This window comes from Tursiops truncatus, chromosome 10 (genome assembly GCF_011762595.2).
Source record: "Tursiops truncatus isolate mTurTru1 chromosome 10, mTurTru1.mat.Y, whole genome shotgun sequence".
Classification (NCBI taxonomy): Eukaryota; Metazoa; Chordata; class Mammalia; order Artiodactyla; family Delphinidae; genus Tursiops; species Tursiops truncatus.
This window is the reverse complement of record NC_047043.1, coordinates 54,315,734-54,335,035: the sequence shown is the minus strand read 5'-3', so window position 1 is coordinate 54,335,035 and position 19,302 is coordinate 54,315,734. Positions and strand designations below refer to the sequence as shown.

At 44.2% G+C, this 19,302-nt stretch overlaps 1 protein-coding gene and 1 non-coding gene across 3 annotated transcripts in view; one reads left to right on the top strand and one right to left on the bottom strand.

Moving 5' to 3' along the window:
* The window catches only part of MLH1 (mutL homolog 1), a 51,223-nt gene that overhangs the window by 3,356 nt on the left and 28,565 nt on the right, over positions 1-19,302 (top strand). The window contains exons 3-11 of one of the 2 annotated variants that reach the window (XM_019946881.2): positions 947-1,045; positions 5,092-5,165; positions 6,779-6,851; positions 7,969-8,060; positions 9,495-9,537; positions 9,678-9,766; positions 11,714-11,826; positions 14,569-14,662; positions 15,565-15,718. In XM_019946881.2, coding sequence (XP_019802440.1) covers positions 947-1,045; positions 5,092-5,165; positions 6,779-6,851; positions 7,969-8,060; positions 9,495-9,537; positions 9,678-9,766; positions 11,714-11,826; positions 14,569-14,662; positions 15,565-15,718 — 831 coding nt within the window. Of the gene's footprint in view, positions 1-946; positions 1,046-5,091; positions 5,166-6,778; positions 6,852-7,968; positions 8,061-9,494; positions 9,538-9,677; positions 9,767-11,713; positions 11,827-14,568; positions 14,663-15,564; positions 15,719-19,302 lie in introns of those variants that run through there. The other variant, XM_033864550.2, reaches the window with a different exon arrangement.
* Positions 12,883-12,955, bottom strand: TRNAG-CCC (transfer RNA glycine (anticodon CCC)). The gene has a single exon. It is a non-coding gene; the product is annotated as a tRNA-Gly (tRNA).

Here is a 19,302-nt window from a genome sequence, read left to right as displayed (position 1 = left end):
CACTCATGTTCATAGCAACATATTCATGATAACCAAAAGGTGGAGGCAACCCAAGTATCAACAGATGAATGGATAAACAAAATGTGATACATACAATGAAATGTTATTCAGCCTTACAAAGGAGTGAGATTTTGACAAGTGCTACTACGTGGATGAACCTTGAAGACAGTATGCTAAGTGAAATTAGCCAGTCACAAAAGGACAAATACTATATGATTCCACTTGTAAGAGGTACCTAGGGTAGCTAAATGCATAGAATCAGAAAGTAGAATGGTGGTTTCCAGGGGGTTGGGGGCCTGCGCCACATGGCCTGCGGGATCATCTTAGTTCCCCGACCAGGGATTGAACCCTTGCCCCCTGCAATGGAAGCATGAAACCCTAACCACTGGACCACCAGGGAAGTCCTGAGAGGTTTTGTTTAATGGGTACAGTTTGTTTGTGGAGATGAAAGAGTTCTGGACATGGATGTTGGTGATGGTTGCACAACAATGTGAATGTATTTCATGCCACAGAACTGTACACTTAAAGAGGGTTAAAATGGTAAATCTTGTCATGTATATTTTACTACAATTAAATGTACCTATAGATTTTTAATAAAGAAGTTTTCTAATACAGTAATGATTTTTGTAAAATCTGTGAGCCTGGGTGATATCATCAAGACAGTGAGTGTAGACAGAGCAGAGGTCCAGGGATGGAACTGTGAATTATCCACTCTCAGGGGAGATGAGACAGAAGCAGCAAATGAGGCTGAGGAATGAGGCGAGAGAGGAAGAAGGAGCAGCAGGACCGAGTGGAGTTCTGGACGTCCAGAGAGGAGGCTCCTGCTGATTTAGAACTCTTCTCCCAAGAGGAATGTCTTCCTGGATTCAATCAAGAAGAGGGAAATTAAAAAAGATTTGGAAAAATGAGTAACATAATTATTCACTGATTTTTTTGCACCTTCTAGAAAGAAGATCTGGAGATTGTGTGTGAGAGGTTCACCACAAGTAAACTGCAGTCCTTTGAGGATTTAGCTCATATTTCTACCTATGGCTTTCGGGGTGAGGTAAGCTGAGGATTGAAGAAATGTGTAAAACATCCTCCTGTGATGATATTTCTGCCATTTGTCAGCATATGTTTCTCAGCAGGTCAATAAGACATGATACTTTTTACTTGTTAAAATATATGCGAATCTAAACAAACTTAGATTCAATTTTCCAAAACTGAGAATTGTTCATAAATACTTTTTAAAAATAATTAATTAATTATTTTATTTTATTTAATTATTTTTTAACATCTTTATTGGAGTATAACTGCCTTACAATGGTGTGTTAATTTCTGCTTTATAACAGAGTGAATCAGCTATACATATACATTTATCCCCATATCTTGTCCCTCTTGCATCTCCCTCCCTCCCACCCTCCCTATCCATAAATACTTAATACACCATAAACTGTATCTACAGAGACCCCCCAGGTCTCTTGATGGAAGAAGATAGCACTATCTACCAAGGTTTATTGTCCAAAATCAAATGTGAATCTTACCAATACTTAGATCCAAGTACCCATATACAGAAAAATACAAGGAGCAAGGGAGCATGGTAAATGGTACTGAGACTGGAAATCACATGATAAAAGACTTGTTTCCTGTAAAGTAAACTGTATGGGGGAAAAAAGGTAAAGGAGGAAGAAGCATAGATTAGAAGGGATTTAAGAGGCATGTGAACCAGCTCCAATGTATTGATCTTACTTGGATCCTGATTTGCACAAACTAAAATCTTTTTGAGACAGATATTTGAACACAGATTGGTTATTTGATGGTATTAAGGAGAAATTACTGTTAATTTTCTTGGTATAAAAATAGTTTCATCGGTTTTTTTTTTTGAGTCCTTTTAAGTTATATTCTGAAATAGCTGTGAATGAAATTATATGATGTATCATAGGGATATATTAAATAGAAAATGGATAAAAATAGTATCATATTTTTATGACAATACTCTGGATATAAAGATATTATTCAATATATGTAGGGCAACATAAATTGTAATGGCTACATACTGTTCTTTTTTTTTATAAACTTATTTATTTTTGGCTGCATTGGGTCTTTGTTGCGGCGAGTGGGGGCTGCTCTTCGTTGCAGTGCGCAGGCTTCTCATTGCAGTGGCTTCTCTTGTTGTGGAGCATGGGCTGTAGACGCATGGGCTTCAGTAGTTGTGGCACGTGGGCTCAGTAGTTGTGGCTTACAGGCTCTAGAGCACAGGCTCAGTAGTTGTGGTACACGGGCTTAGTTGCTCCACGGCATGTGGAATCTTCCTGGACCAGGGATCGAACCCGTGTCCCCTGCATTGGCAGGCGGATTCTTAACCACTGCGCCACCAGGGAAGTCCCTGTTCTATTACTTGTACATACTGCAGTCTATTTATATAATTTCCTGTTGAACATTTATGCTCTTTGCCATTTTTTTCGTGTTTAATGCTCTGGTGAATATCCATGTACATACAATGTGTTTTGTTCAGTTATTTCCTTAGGATAAATTTATAGAAATAGCATTCGTGAGTAAAAATATGTATCCTTTTCAAGTAGTTTGTATTAGTTTCTTATTGCTGCCCCCCAAAATGACCACAACCTTCGTGGTTTAAAGCAACACAAATTTGTAATCTTACAGTTCTGGAGGTTAGGGGAAATAGGTGTCACTGGGTCTCACTGTGCTAAAATCCGGGTGTTGGCAGGGCTGTATTCCTTTCCGCACGTTCTGAGGTACCAGAGAAACTGTTTGGAGTAGTTATTTGGGGGAAATGAGAGCCAGTGTCGGGGAGGGGAATGGGGCAAATTACTTTTCGTTTTAGGCCTTTCTGTAGTTTTTGGAGTTTTTATCATGTGAATGTAGTTTACTTTTATTTGACTTATCTGTTTATTTTATTCTCTTTTATTTTTTGGCCTCTCTGAGCGCCTTGCGGGATCTTAGTTCCCCAACCGGGATCAAACCTGGGTCCCGGCAGTGAAAGCGTCTGAGTCCTAACCACTGGACCACCAGGGAATTCCCTATTTGATTTTTTTAAATTAAAAGGCAGCTGTGACCCAGTCACTGCAATTTAGATCAAATCCGGGTAGTCTCAAGCACCCTCTGGCTCACAGTGAGCCCCAGGTTGTTCCAGGTAGGGGCAACATCAGACTGTGTACCCTGAGGCCCCCTTGACTTTAAGTAGGCCTCAGGTCAACCCTAGCAAAGCAGTTTCATTCTGGCTTTGCAACTTCCTGAGTCAGTTCCTAAGCGCATGGCCTCCTGGAGCCTTAGCCCAGCTGTAGGGTATCTTTGGGGTTGTAATTAAATAGGGAAGATTTATTGAAGGATTGCTGTGTGCCATCCATGGTTCTCAGCCCTTTGTGTGTATTAACCCTTTCACTCTTAACAACTCCATAGAGTAGGTTCTATTATTATTATTACCATGTTTTACATATATACGAGGAAACTGACAGACTTTAAGAAACATGACCAGGGCACACAGCTAGGAAGTGGCAGAATGGGGACTTGAGCCCTGGCAGTTTGACTCCAGAGTCTGTGTTCCTGTCCTCTTGCTCCGGTGCCGGTACAAAGGCCCCTGAAGAAGCAGGACCATCTGCCAGTGGCCCTTTCTTTTCCTGGTGTTGGGTAGCATTGTAGTTTTTGATGTATTTAATGTCCTTCCTTACCACAGGTTGCAAAATCATTTACATTTTTAATGATGAAAATTAGCTCAATTACATACACCAGGGAAATCCAGCTAGGACCTGGTAATCTCTGAGCCTGAGCCATGGTCCTTGTTAATGAACTGAGTCTGCCACAGCTGTATTCACTGTCTCCTGAGATGCTGTCACACAGACCCCATCACAGTGCCTGGGTTGCATTTTTTTATGCTATGGTGTCCTTGGGAAAGGAGATACAGATTCCAAAGGGCTAGCAAACCAATCCTGATTTTAAGGGGGAAAAAATGGTCTTTTGTTTTCTTTTAATTTGTTTAGTCTTAATTTCATAATTAAAAAAATATTTATTTATTTATTTGGCTGGGCTGGGTATTAGTTGCGTTGCCCGGTGTGAGATCTCAGTTGCAGCATGTGGAATCTAGTTCCCTGACCAGGGGTCGAACCCGGGCCCCTTGCATTGGGAGCACGGAGTCTTAACCACTGGACCACAGGGAAGTCCCTGCATAATTTTAAATTTATATTTCGTTTTTTTTTAACTTTATTTATTTTTGGCTATGTTGGGTCCTCGTTGCTGAGCGCAGGCTTTCTCTAGTTGCAGCAAGCGGAGGCTGCTCTTCGTTGCGGTGCTTCGGCTTCCCGTTGCGGGGGCTTCTCTTGTTGCAGAGCACGGGGTCCAGGCATGCGGGCTTCAGTAGTTGTGGCTCACGGGCTCAGTAGTTGTGGCGCACGGGTTTAGTTGCTTGGCGGCACGTGGAATCCTGACTGACCAGGGCTCGAAACCATGTCCCCTGCACTGGCAGGCGGATTCTTAACCACCACGCTACCAGGGAAGTCCCTAAATTTATATTTCTAAACATAAAATTGCTTATAGAAAACAGTTTTGAATAATAGTATACAGCACTATCTATTTGCAGTGTTTCCATTATCCATTTCTGAAGGCAGGCTTTAAACTTGTTAGAAGACAAATCATTGAGACTATTAAATACACCTATAACTCTACACCTGAACACAGTTGCTATTAAGGTTAACGTTAATGCTTGGGGGTGGGGAATTCCCTGGTAGTCCGGTGGTTAGGACTCAGTGCTCTCACTGCTGAGGGCCCAGGTTCAATCCCTGGTTGGGGAATTAAAATCCTACTAGCTGTGCGGTGTGGCCAAAAAAAAAAAAAAAAAATGCTTGGGTGTGTTTCCTTTTGGACTTTTATATATATATTTTTCCCTTGTTCTAGTAATTATGCTACAGATTCAACTCAATAGCTTTCTTTTTTTTTTTTTAAAAAAAAGCATCATCAAAGCGAGTGAGCAGAGTGCTCATTGTTGCCATTTGTTAATACAAAACAGAAGAGGCAATTGAGATAACTTCTCCATTAATGATGAGATGGGGTGACCCAGCAGTGGGTTTTTCTTTCATTTCATTTCCTTTTTTTCCTTAGGCTTTGGCCAGCATAAGCCATGTGGCTCACGTCAGCATTACAACCAAAACAGCTGACGGGAAGTGTGCATACAGGTATAGTGCTGTCCTCTGCTATGTGTATAAATTCATCCTGAAATGTGCTTTTTGTCTGCATCTCAAAGTAATCCTATCTGAACACCAGTGTTATCTTTTTTGGCCTAGATCTTGGGTAACTTTTCTTTCCTGCCTTTGGATTAGTTGTTAATCCACAGGGATCATCATAGGTAATAATCTTACTTTATGGACTCGTGAAAGCTACGAGGTAACAGATTACAAGTGCCTAGCAAGGTGTCTGTTACACAGAGGAATTCTGAGTCCGTGGGAGCTGTGATGTCATTCTGCCCCTTTGCCCTTTGGCAGGATGTCCCTTTGGCCTGATTATGGGGCCATGGCTGGGGTGCTGAAGGATCCTGGTTCCTTAGCTGCTCTGAGCCCCCTGCTGCACCTTCCCACAGGTGGCCACTTTTATGTTGGCACAGTTTTCAGAGGCTGTTGAATGACCTTGGAACAGAACAGAAAGGGGATTCAGGGAATCAAAATCACACCTTTGTTTTCATAAGCACTGGCCATTCCCTAGTGAAAGATGGGTATTGAGTGTCTAATTCACGCCAAAAAACAGAATTTTTTTTTTATCATACAGATTGTTAGTTTATATAGAAAATAGCTTCAACAAAGGGCAGTTCTGCCTGTTTCTCAGCCCTCTTTAACAGTTGAGTGTGTGCAGTAATGGAAGATGGAACATTTCAGAGTCTGCAGCACTGGTGCTAGAGCGGGTTTACTCGATGCAAATTGTAACAGCCCTAGGACCTAGCTGGGCTGATATGATTAGAATCCCTTCTGACAAACTGGGGAGCCACTTGTGAGTGAATATCTTCTGAAATAGTCTGGGACACAGGTTCCATTTCTTTGCCTCTGGGGTGTTATGCCCCTGCTTGGGACCTCTAGTAGCCCTCCTTCTGTGGGAGGATGAAATCGAGTCATTGTCATAGCAACTAGCGTCCTCCCAATGCACTCAGTCCATCTTTCCAGCCTCTCCCCTCCACACATCCTCAGCTGCTGCATATTCTAAAGCTTCTTTGCTTTTGTTTATGTTTTCCCCCTCCTGGATGGTCTTCCCTGTTCTCTCCACCTGAGATTATACTGCTTCAGAGTCCAGGTGAATTGTCATCTCTTCTGTGACACTTCCCCCACTCCCACCCCAGGCTAAATGTTTTCCTACTCTGGATCACTTAGCACCTTGTTCTACACTTAAGGGAAAAGTCTGTCCCCTCACTAAATCAAGAACCTCCAAAGGCCTGCCTTTATTACAGGGCGTTTACAGGCCTGATAACATGGTAGCCCCTCAAATAAATGATTGCAGAATCATTGGAAAAAATTTTACAGTCATCTTAGGCAATGGCAAAACTATTGTTTGTAGCCCAGAACTCAGGAACTAAAAAGCAATATTTGCCAAAAAAAACAAACCAAAAAATGGATTTTTCCCCCCTCCTTTGGTATCAAATTAGAATGGTTATGGAAGTGGAAAAAGAGAGGAAACAGGTAACTAAGACAATTTATAACATGGCTATATTTTAATCTATTGTTGTGTAATTTACCTTTTTACTCTTTGGGTAAGTGTCTGTTCTTTTTTTTGTTAGCTCTCAGTAATCTCTTATATTTTCTGCTAGAGCACATTACTCAGATGGAAAGCTGAAAGCTCCACCTAAACCATGTGCAGGCAATCAAGGGACCCAGATCACGGTAAGAATGGTGCACGGGAGGGGAAAGTTTTGAAAGGGAGCTTTATATAAATATTGAAGTAAAAAACAAAATTGTCTTTGAGTTCTCAAAGGATTAAAAAAAATGAATATTTACTAGTTAATGGGAGCCCCAAGATACCACACTCTAAGAAAGAGAAATAATTATTGACTTTTGTGGCATGGCAGCCTGCCCACCGCCTCCTTTTTTTTTTTTAAGAGGCTGGGAGTTTCTTTTGTTGAGACCACAGAACTCTGTGGCAGGGTAGCTGGCATTGAAAGAACCTTAAGCTTGGCTCCAGTTGAGGAGTCAGAGTCTTAGCCTTGCCACTCAGTGGTTGTGTGTCCAGAGGCAAGTCGTTTAATGTCCCTTAACGTCACTTTGCTCATCTGTCAAGGAAGGATGTAACGAAGAATATCTGCCACTCACTCAAAGGGCTCTGAGTAACAGATTGTATCATTAATTAGGAGAAAGTGTTACACTGCCTTATTTCTGTGGTGCCACATTTGGTCTCTTCCCGTTCCGAGATCCCATAAAGCACCCCACTGTCATGTTACACATCCCACCCTACCACCCTCAGCCCCAGCCAGAGCACATCTCCTCGAAGGTTCCAAGCCCTGGGCTTGATGAGGCAGGTGGAGTGGGGGGTGGGGGCTGAAATGAACGTGTACTTCGTAGTGCGTGTTAAGGGGGAATCCTGTAACTGGGACCACAGTGTAATTTCCAATAACCCCTAAAAGATCTGATAATTATTCTTAGTCTGCAAAATAGGTTTGAATGCCATGTGGTATTGTAATTGTTTATAAGTTTATGTTTGCCCCACTAAATCTTGTGCTACTCTGGGCAGTACTGTGCTTCATTTGTCTTCTTATTCCCAGCACAAGGCAAAGAGCCTGACATGGAGGTAGCCCCCAGTACCTATCTGAGAAATCAGTGAGTAAAGTGGGAGGCAGGTGAAATATCCCTTCTTTCTTTTGTTAAGACTGCCCCATCTCTTGCCGCCTCTCCTAATGCTTAGAACTGTGCTGGTGATAAATGTAGTTGGATTCTCTGCCTTAAGACCCAGCTTTATTTCCATCTATTTCTGTGAGTTTACAAGAAAAATCAATCTTCTATTCAGGTAGAGGACCTTTTCTACAACATATCCACGAGGAGGAAAGCTTTAAAAAATCCAAGTGAAGAGTATGGGAAAATTCTGGAAGTTGTCGGCAGGTACAGTCCAAAATCTGGGCGGGGGTCTCTGAACCACTCTCTCACCAAAGGAATGTGTTCTGCTGCTTAGAAATTGAGAACAGTTGCTGAGCTAGATGGTAAGCAGCAGTACTAGCCTACAGATTGTTTCTGGTCAAGGTTTAGTCACCAATTCTGGGTTGTCTTTCATGTCCCCAGGAGAGAGCAGGAGTTGGTCTCTGTATCAGTGAGGGTCCTTTGGTGGCAGGCAAAACAAACTGACTGTACTAACCTGAGCCCAAAAGACGTTTATTGAAAGGCGAGGAGTGACTCAGCAAGTGGAAAGAAGTGTGTGGACGGCTGCTCCTTGGGGAGAACAAGAAGCAGAGTGGCTTCAGGGATTTAATATAGTGGCCCTGCTCCAACTGTTTTCATTCCTTTCCTGACCCTGCTCAAGAGCCTGTCTCCCAGGAGAGTGCATCTTACTGGCATAGCCTGGGCCCCCCATCGTGTGCCCACATTTGTGGGGAGAAGATTTCTTGACTGGCAGTCTAAGGATATATCAAGTGAAATGGGGAAGAGGTAGTGTCCCAAAGGAAGACTAGGGCCTGTTAACAGAGTGAGAAGGGACTCAGGGCAGGTGAAAACGTTATGTCCACGATTGATTTAACCCGCTAGTACAGTGGCCCCAGCATGGCTCTCTGAGCCTGCGTGTCCTTGAATTGTAACTGAGTGTGTTAACTATTTCTCAGTATTGCTACAAAAATTAAAATCAGTAAAACATTTACCTCTATTAAAGTGGAACAGACACATGAAGTTTTTTTGCTTTTTTTCCCCTGGAATCGTATGAATCAGTATCACAATATCAATTAGCTCCTGGAAATAGAGGAGTTCTGGTTGGCTGTTTTAGTTCTAGGTGTGATAAGTGAACTAATTGTTACTGATTAGTGCGTTTGGCTGGACACAATCCTCCAGGTCCTGGGGCCCATGGTGGGAGGAGTAGTAAATGATAGCCAACCGAGAAAAGGCTGGGAGATACTAGGACAGGACCTCAGGGGAGAAGAAGCGGGTGGGGAGGGCGTGTGTTGGGGACTCTGAGACAGAGCAACAGAGTGCAGGGGGTGTTCAGGCTACATTCTCAAGATGTCTTTGAGGCAACCCAGATCTTTTGAGTTTGTGAAAATAAAACTGTAGGCAAGGAGGAGATTGTATTGAAATATCCTTGAGTCTAGTCAGCAACGTATAGAAGCAAAGTTTTTTGTTTTTTATTCGATTCTGCCACATTTAGCATTGATATCTTCATGTCGTCTCTGTTGGCTTATTCTCCTGTGGGTAAAATATGACATTTAAAGATATTTTTGTTTGTATATATCTTTGTTTAGATTACTTAACTCCACCAGTTTGTTTAACTGAAAGGGGGCATGTACTCTGCATTTGACCACTCTTTTTTTACTGTTTTGTTTTTTTCTCTGCCAGGTATTCAATACACAATTCAGGCATTAGTTTCTCGGTTAAAAAAGTAAGTTCTTGATTTATAGGGGATGGTTATGTATTGTAAAAGAAGAAAGGATTTTTTTATAGTTGCCCATGGAGACGAGGTTATGGTGTTTCAGTCAGCCCTGTGAGACAGTAAGTTGGATCTTCTGTTCTGTTTATCAGCAAGGTGAGACGGTAGCCGACGTCAGGACACTGCCCAATGCCACAACTGTGGACAACATTCGCTCCATTTTTGGAAATGCTGTTAGCCGGTACGTTGATAATTTATATTTTTAAAAATCTGCGTTCCGTCACATTATTTTGGAATCTGTTAACACCTGCCTTAAGAGTTTGCTTTAACCAAATATGCAGGCTTGTTTTCATGCTTCAGGCTTAGTGTCAGATTATTTCATGGAATCAACCCTTCTTGGGTGCATGACATCTCCTAGATGCTCTGGCTATGAATCAGTGTGTTCTCTCTAGGTCTCTGTCTTCAAAATATCTCCAGTATAGGAGAATTCTGTCATTTTCCAGTGCTCCCTCTTGTCCTTGTATTTTCATTATCATCACTTTAGGATTGCATTTATTATCATTCAACATTTATTAATTGCCTCCCATATTCCAGTTTTTGTGTCAGAAGTTAGGATATAAAGACAAATAAAATGTTTCTGCCCTTAAACACTTGCCTGTCTGGGGGCAAGCAGTTTTGTGTCACCAAATCTTGTCACGGAAAGCCTAAGCAGGAAAATTGCTTGTATTATTATAGATTTTCCACGGCACTCCCTTCTGTGGGTGAAAACCACTGTTTCCATCACAGACCCATAGCTAAATCTCAGGACTTTGCAAAGCCCAAAGTGCCTGTGTCATAATCTGAGGGGAAAAATACTAAGAGCCTTCTATATGCCAGGTGTGCACCAGATGCTGGGGGTACACAGATGAACTAGAGAGCCCCTGACTTCACTTTTTCCAATAATCTTAAAAGCAGGAGCAATAGTCCTAGAACTCAGTTTTCTACTTTGAAGGATAAATTACTCACTCTTGGAATAAAACCACGTTCCTAGCTAGGGAACAGTCAATTTGCTTTTAACTACCCTTTTCTTACTAATTAAGTATTAAGGAATTTTTTCAGCTGTGCTCCCAGAGCAAAAAGAGAGCTGTGTTGTACAGTGAAACTTTTAAGAGCTCAATGACCAAATTTTAAGACTCAGAATTAGTTGTTATGAAATTCCTAGGGGCTGTAAGAGAGCAGCAGTTCCCAAAATATGTTTCCAGAACACCAGCCTCTTTTTTTGGGGAAGAGAGGATTTGATGGTTCACCGTGTGTTGGAAGAAAGGCGAGCTGTGCCCTCTACTCAGATTGGGAGCACACACCACTGCCTGCAAAGCATCCTCCATCCATCCAGCAAGTGCTTAATGAGCAAGTGCTCCTTGCTGGGTGCTGTGCTGTGTGGTAGAGATATTCAGTAGGGAATAAAGCAGAAAGGATTCTTGCCCTCAGAGGACTCATATTCTAGTTGGAAAGACACAGGAAATAATTATTCCATTCATTAGTGACTGTGCTATATGCCTCAAAGGAAAAGTATAAGGTGGGGGAATCTCCTGTGGTTGGGGAGAGGGATTGTCATAGAAGGCTCTTTGAGGAAGTGGTCCCCGAGTTACAGGGGATAAGGAGGAATTAATTAGCTAGCAGTGGGAACTTTCCAGGCAGAGGGACCAGCACTTGCGAGGCCCTCAGGCAGAAATGAGTGTGGCTTGTGGGAGAACTTCCTTTCACCTATTAGCCTCCCCTCCCCATAAACACACTCTGGGGAGCACCACACAGGAGCCCCGTCGTGGTGCCCATCAGCAGAGTGAGGGATTCAGCAGAGATGAGTTCTTTGGAATCTCATCTTTGGGACTTAGTTACTAAGATACATAAAAGTTTTGGCAAAATAAGGTCTCAGAGCCTGGACTTGCTGTGTCCTAGCAGTGACGGTGACGCTTGGCACGTAACATATTATAAGTGCTTGAAAATACTAGGTAGGTGGGTAGGTGGGTGGATGGGTGGACAGATGGATGAATGGGCGGGCCCCGGGGATCTCAATGAACCAAGTCACAGGGGTCCACATTTGGCAGTCAATTTATGGGAAGGAGCCCTGATTTTTCCAACTCTGATTCTTTAGAAAGTTTGAATTTTCCATTTTTTTTCCAAAGCCTCAAAATTTCTCTTTTCCAATCAGAGAATTGATAGAAGTTGGGTGTGAGGATAAAACCCTCGCCTTCAAAATGAATGGCTACATATCCAATGCAAACTACTCGGTGAAGAAGTGCATCTTCTTACTCTTCATCAATCGTAAGTGAGAAAGAGCCACGTGGGGAAATCTATCCACAGGGAACCTTAGGGGGCCATGGAAAAAGTCCTCGTGGACAGGTTTGATTACACCCAGGAAAACCTCATGCCGAAATGTGGTTTAATTTCTGCCCTTAGCCTGCTCAGCCCTCTCACATGTGCTCATTGTTGGCTGACAGTTGGGGAGTCTGGTTCTTGCCTGTGAGAGGGCGCCCAGGAGACGGCATCCCAGGCCCCTGGGAGCCAGTTCAGCCTGCTCGCCTGCTGGCCTCAGAGCCTTTACCAGCAGGCCCTGGGCAGATCTTTGTTCTCTCCTTATATCAAGGCCCACCATTGGAAATTGCACAGCAGGATACAGGGAGGGGGTATCTCAGGTGCAGGCAGTATTTGTTTTTTTTAATTGAACTATAGTTGATTGGGAGTTCCCTGGCGGTCTAGTGGTTAGGACTCAGCGCTTTCACTGCCATGGCCTGGGTTCAGTCCCTGGTTGGGGAACTAAGATCCTGCAAGCTACGTGTAGCTGACCCCCCAAAAAAGAAGTAGTATAGTTGGTTTACAGTATTGTATTAGTTTTAGGTACACAGCAAAGTGAATCAGTTACACGTCTATATATATATTTTCAGATTCTTTTTTGTTATAGGTTATTACAAGATACTGAATATAGTTCCCTGTGCTATACAGTAAATCCTTGTTGTTTGTTTTATATATAGTGGTGTGTATTGGTTAATCCCATGCTCCTATTCTTCCCACTTTCCCCATTGGTAACCATAAGTTTGTTTTCTGTCTGTGAGTCTTTCTGTTTTGTAAATAAGTGCATTTGTATTATTTTTTAGATTCCACATGTAAGTGATATCATATAATATTTGTCTTTCTCTGACTTCACTTAGTACGGTAATTTCTAGGTCCATCTGTGTTGCTGCGAATGGCAGTATTTCATTCTTTTTTATGATTGAGTAATATTGTGTATATACATATATACACCACATTTTCATTTTTTTTTAAAAAAAATATTTATTTATTTGGCTGTGCTGGGTCTTAGTTGCAGCATGTGGGATCTAGTTCCCTGACCAGGGATTGAACCTGGGCCCCCTGCATTGGGAGTGCAGAGTCTTAGCCACTGGACCACCAGGGAAGTCCCTAAACCACATTTTCTTAATTCACTCATCTGTTGGTGGACATTTAGGTTGCTTCCATGTCTTTGCTATTATAAATAGTGCTGCTGTGAATGTTGGGGTGCATATACCTTTTTGAGTTAGAGTTTTCTTCTTTTCTGGATATATACCCAGGAGTGGGATTGTTGGATCATATGGTAATTCTATTTTTAGTTTTTTAAGGAACCTCCATACTGTTCTCCATAGTGGCTGTATCAATTTACATTCTCACCAACAGTGTAGGAGGGTTCCCTTTTCGCCACACCCTCTCCTGCATTTGTTATTTGTAGACTTTTTAGAGGTTAGTTCAGACTCTTATGTGTGTCATTCACTTATCTACACACTGGACAGGCTCGCTCAGGTGGCAGGGACAAAGAACACTCCTTAGGCATATCTCAAGATCAGAAATCTCAGCTGAGGGGCTCCAGCTGTCCTTTTGTCAGATTACACAGTACAGCAGCATTATTGAGGCAGCTGTGGGTGATGTAGTGAGCACTCAGAATAATAGTCTCCTCATTGCTAAGATCACGGCCGGTCTTCTCATTGGAAATAAAAAGATGTGGCATATCCTTGGCTCCAGCAATGCAGGACAGCAGGTCATCAGCAGGTCATCGGTCTGAGGAGAAAAGAGAGCTGTGTTGTATGAAGATCTTCCTCTGATTTTAGTCTTTTTTTTGAAAGCAGCTCCTTTTTAAAAAAAATTTATTCTATCTTTGGCTGCACTGGGCCTTTGTTGTTGCACACGGGCTTTCTCTAGTTGCGGCATGCAGGCTTCTCATTGTGGTGGCTTCTCTTGTTGTGGAGCACGGACTCTAGGCGCATGGGCTTCAATTGTTGTGGCATGTGGGCTCAGTTATTTGTGGCGCACGGGCTCTAGAGCGCAGGCTCAGTAGTTTTGGAGCACTGGCTTAGTTGCTCCATGGCATGTGGGATCTTCCGGGACCAGGGCTCGAACGTGTGTCCCCTGGTGGTGCAGTGGTTAAGAATCCACCTGCCAATGCCCTGATTTTAGTCTTATCTCTCCTGATTTTAGTCTTATCTCTCCCAGCTTTTATTGTTTTCCAGCCCCTCAAGCCTGCCTCATTTCCTAAATTACCTCCAACGTGCATTCAGATATTTCTACCACCTGAAATGCCTGGAAAACACAGTCTTAACCTTAAGTACTCCTTTTGGCTCCCCCACTGTTGGAGGTCCTTGAGCAGAGGTAGCCACTCCCTCCCCTGTGGTCCTTACCGCTGGGAGTTGGAATTAGGTTTATTTACCAGAGTTTGTTTCCCAACTTGTGGCACGTGTGGTAGGTCCCCACGATGTATTTGCAGAATGAAATTCTGAGCAAGGGCATGTGGTCCACCTGGACTGGCAGGGGGAAGGGAGTGGGGAGGCAGAATTGACTGCCCCGTCGTATTCCTGCTACTCGGGTGAGAAGAGAGCCCCAATCCCAGTGAGATGCTGAGGAGTCATAATGGTAAAGGGGGCTGATGTGGATGTCACCCCAGAGGTGTTCTTCCTGAGCTGATGTCATGGCATAGTATAGGTGTGCACCTGTCACCTCACCCCTTGGGACAGATTTGAGCTAATTACTTTTATTTTCTAGATCGTCTGGTAGAGTCAACTTCCTTAAGAAAAGCCATAGAAACGGTGTATGCAGCATATTTGCCCAAAAACACACACCCGTTCCTGTACCTCAGGTAATGCAGCTCTGAACTCCTTACCCAAGACTCACAGGAAGAGTAATTCTGTCCAGCGGTCCTCTTTGAAAGAGATGGACTTGCTAATTAGCCTGGTCAGAGTGAATCCCATAACCCAGTGGCACAGGTTGTTCTTTCCCTTTTCACAGATAAAGGGCACAGTTTTCCTTTATTCACTCCTGCAGAATCCCACTGAGAGGCTCCCTTGTGCCAGGCAGTGTGTTAGTGAAACAAAGGTGAATAAGGTCTTGCCCCTGCCCCAGGAGGAACCTGCCCGAACCTGGCAGAGAAACGCTTCCTTCTCCAGGGTCTGTCCAGTGCCCTCTACCTACAAAGATCAGAGCCAGCAGTGAGTGGTGAATTTGGCCTGAGGCAATAAGTTGATAGCTGGCACAGCCTCTAAACTGACTTTTGTATTACATTTTAATGTTAGAAAGTTCTCTCACATATACTGTTTTGATCTCCATGTAATACTGAGCACTAAATAGGGACAGGTTCATGGTTACAGATGGGGGAACCAGTCCAGAGAAGTTAAGTGCCTTGGCCGTGGGTTATGTAATGAGAAATTCCACTAGTTCTGGAGAGGTGATAATAACAGCTGACGTATGATAAACATGCCATGTACATGCAAAGTGCTTTACACGAGTTTAATCCCCACCATGTGTTATGTCCAGTTCACAAGTGAGGAAACAGGCATAGAAAGATGCTGTAACTTACCCACAGCCACTCAGCTCTCAAGTAGCAGAGTCAGCATTTGAACCCAGGTCACTCAGACTTGACCTTGAAGTCTTAACCGCTGTGTCATTCGGCCTCAAGTCTTCCACCCACCACATACACCGTGAGTGAACTGCCCGCCCCCATTCTTCACCATGTGAGGCAACTGTTCTCTTTTTTCCTGCCAGTTTAGAAATCAGCCCCCAGAATGTGGATGTCAACGTGCACCCCACGAAGCACGAAGTTCACTTCCTGCACGAGGACAGCATCCTGGAGCGGGTGCAGCAGCACGTTGAGAGCAGGCTCCTGGGCTCCAACGCCTCCAGGACCTATTTCACCCAGGTGGGGGCGCTTCACCCAGCTCTTTCTCTGGTGCTTTTGCCACCGTATATGTGCCCTGTCACACGAGAGCCCAGGTTTTTGACGGTTGCTTTAGGACTTTCCTTCAGCAGCATTTCCTTCTTTGAACCCAACTGTAAAGGTTTTGTGGTGTTATTCCTGGGCCTGGAGTCAAGCCCTGAGTTCTTCTCTCTGCCTCCTTCTGACCTTAGACTGCCTTCCTAGGAAAATGAGCTGTCTGAAACAGAGTAGGGTGCCGCTCCCCTGCGTTCTCCACTGGAGACTTTCAGAGGAGGCTGATTCCACATACCTAGGGCAGAGTGCAGGGGCCAGGCTCTGGAGAGGCAGGGGAAGGACGGGGCCTCTCGTGTCAGACCTGGGTTACTGCTGTGTGACTAACCTTCCCTGGCCTCCATGTCCCCCTCAGTAAAGGTGGAAGTGGTCACCCCCACTTTAAAGGAAGTTTACAAGTGGTTGGTGAACAGCAGATGGAAAATGTCCAGCCATTCATCTTATTACAATTATCCAGGTTCTAAGTGCTTTGATTATAAACTGCTCCCCCTCTCTGGGGCCTTAGTTTTCCCATCTGTAAAATAGTGGGTTGGTAATATGATCTCTAGTGTCCTGTCCCAGTTCTGAGATGACATCATTTCTGGGCAGTCCTGTACTGTATTCATAGTGAGGATGGGTTCTGATGGGTTCATCAGAAGCACAGCAGACACCAAAACTACAGAAATGGAAACATTTTCCCTGTTAAATTACACTGGGTCCTGCAAGCAGAGAGCAGGCTTCTGTGAGCCCTGCTTCTCAGAAAACTTTCAGAGTGACCAAGCAGATGAGTGCTTCCCGTAAGAGTATTCACAGTTACCACCTGGAAAGAACCTAGGTGGGAGACCAGCAGTGAAATGAACGCACTTGGGGCAGCCCTGGGGCCCGCACGCCTAGAGGTTGCTGGAGCTGAGGGTGGGGTGTGTGTGAGCCGTTGGAACAGGAGCTGCACGGGGGGGCTCCATAACTGGCAGGTGGTTTTCATCCGTCGTTGTTGCTCAGCACCCTTTACTGCTCCCTCCCCAAATATGTGCTGAGGCTCCCCCATGGGCAAGGTGCTGCTGGGTATGGTCTCCTCTCCTCGAGTCCCCATCCCACAAGAGAGAAAAACAGAGACTTGGGAGGAGGGAGGAGGGGGCTCCTGTCCTGGGCTTGGGCCTCAGAGATGTGAAAGAAGGGATATGGAGCCTGGGCCCCCAAGGCTGAGAAGGAATTAGGTGGGCAGAAGGGGACGAGGAGTGCACAGGGCTTTTCTGGCCGAGGAAAGGATGAGGATAACAGGCCTTGGGGAGGGGTGGGGGGCGGTGCAAGAGAACAGGTGTTAAGGATCTGAATGCTCAGCGTGCTGAGTCAGTGTTCTCTATGCTGGCTGCCATTAGAATCACCTGGGAACCGTTTAGATAATACCTGGGCCCTCCCCAAACCAATAAATCAATCTCAGGGGGTGGGGACTGGGCATCAGTAGTTTTCAAAAGCTTTGCTGGGTGCTGGCATGTGCAGCCGGGGTTAAGCAACGCGGAGTCTGCGTGTTGAAGGCCTACGCTCACCGCAGAATTCAGGCCAGATCGAGAGGTTTTTATCAGTAAGTTAAGGAGTTTAGACCTTGACTTGATGGGATTTGACGGGATCTGGTTTGCATTTTATGAAGAGCTCTCTGGCTGTGGCCTGGAGAGTGGATGGAAATCCACAGCGACTTGGGACAAGTGGGGAGGGGGTCTGAGCAGAGGACGTGGCTCCATTCACTAATAGTTAAAAATCTGGAATTGCCAGCATCTGGACATAGGTTGGCTGGTGGGGAGTTGGGGGAGAGAGCGAGAGGAAGGGGTTCACCAGAGATCCAGGAGGAGTCTGTCGCTCCACTGGGAAAAGAACCTCTCAGTTTCCCTCTTTGTCTCATCTTGCATGAGGCAGATTCATTTAGTTAGATTACATTTTATTTCCCAAAAGAACTCTGCATGGTCCTGACCAGTGTGTCTTTAGAAGGAAGGTGGGTTTCTGGATCAGAGGGCCTCCCTCTGTTGGTGCATTGCTCTGCATGGAGGGCTCCAAACTCAGATTGCCCCTGCTCCTGTGGGGTGATTAGAACACCTTCTTGCCCTGCCAACAGCAGGTTGCCCTGGCTCCTGACCTTCTGGCTGTGGGTCGCCTTCGTCCTGCTCCCCAGCTTGTGCCTTGCACTCTACTCCAGGGGCCAGTACAGCAAGAGCCCTGGTTTGCTGTGAGGCCATTTGGTATGGAAATCGGGAACCCTGGCGGCTCTTGCAGTTTGTTCCGACTCTGTCATATTGGACAAGGTATTTCACTTTTCAGGACTTTAAAATTACTGAGTAGTTATGTTACTTTCTGCCTCCCAAAATCCACCTGTGGAAATTGCACAGGCAGATGAAGCAAGTGCATCGCAAGGCCTTTTTAAACTGTGCCAGGAGACTTTTTCCTTTTTGAGCAGAGTTGCTACTGTAACTTTTTATTATTTAACTCTTTATTACTGAATCTTTCTAAACACACAGAAAAGCAGGTAATACAGCAAATCTCCATGTACCTATCACCCAGTTTCAACAGATCATCAACACTTGGCCATCTTGTTTTCTCTCTCCCTCTCCCACTTGAGGGTGGGGGATGGGGAGGAGTGTTTTTTAATTAATTCTTAATTTTTATTATTTATTTATTTATTTATTTGGCTGCATTGGGTCTTAGTTGCGACACCCGGGATCTTCATTGCAGTACTCGGGCTTCTCTCTGGTTGTGGCATGTGGGTTTTCTCTCTCTAGTTGAAGTGCACGGGCTCAGTAGTTGTGGCGCGTGGGCTTAGTTGTCCATGGCATGTGGGATCTTAGTTCCCCGAGTGGGGATCAAACCCGAGTCCCCTGCATTGGAAGGCGGATTCTTTACCACCGGACCACTGGGGAAGTCCCTGGGGAGGAGTATTTTAAAGCAGATTCCAGGCACTTATTTTTCCCCTAGTACTGCATTATGCATCTAAAAACATTTTTTTTCTTATACAATCACAATGTCCTTTTACACCTAATATAATTAATAGTAATAATACCATTTCACATCCAGTCTGTGTTCAAATACCCTAATTGCTCAAAAAAAGATCTTTTTATAAAAGTAGCTTTGTTCCGGAATTCCCTGGCACTCCAGTGGTTAGGACTCGGTGCTTTCACTGCCATGGGCCCAGGTTCGATCCCTGGTCACAGAACTAAGATCCTGCAAGCCATGTGGCACGGCCAAAAAAAAAAAAATAGCTTTGTTCAAATCTGTATCCAGTCAAGTTCCACTCATTATATTTGGTTATGTCTCTTTGAAACTAGAAAGATCACCCTACCTTTTTTGGTTATAGTTCTTTTTAGCTTATCTTGAAGGTGTCCTGTAGAAAAATGCACATTTTGGGTTAGCCGATTGCTTCTTCTTAGTGTCCTTTAATTTGTTTCAATCCTCCATATTTCCTATAAACTGAAAATTAGATCTAGAGGTATGATTATATTCAGATTAAAAAAATGTTTGCAAGAATTTGTTATAGATGATGCCATGTACTTTTA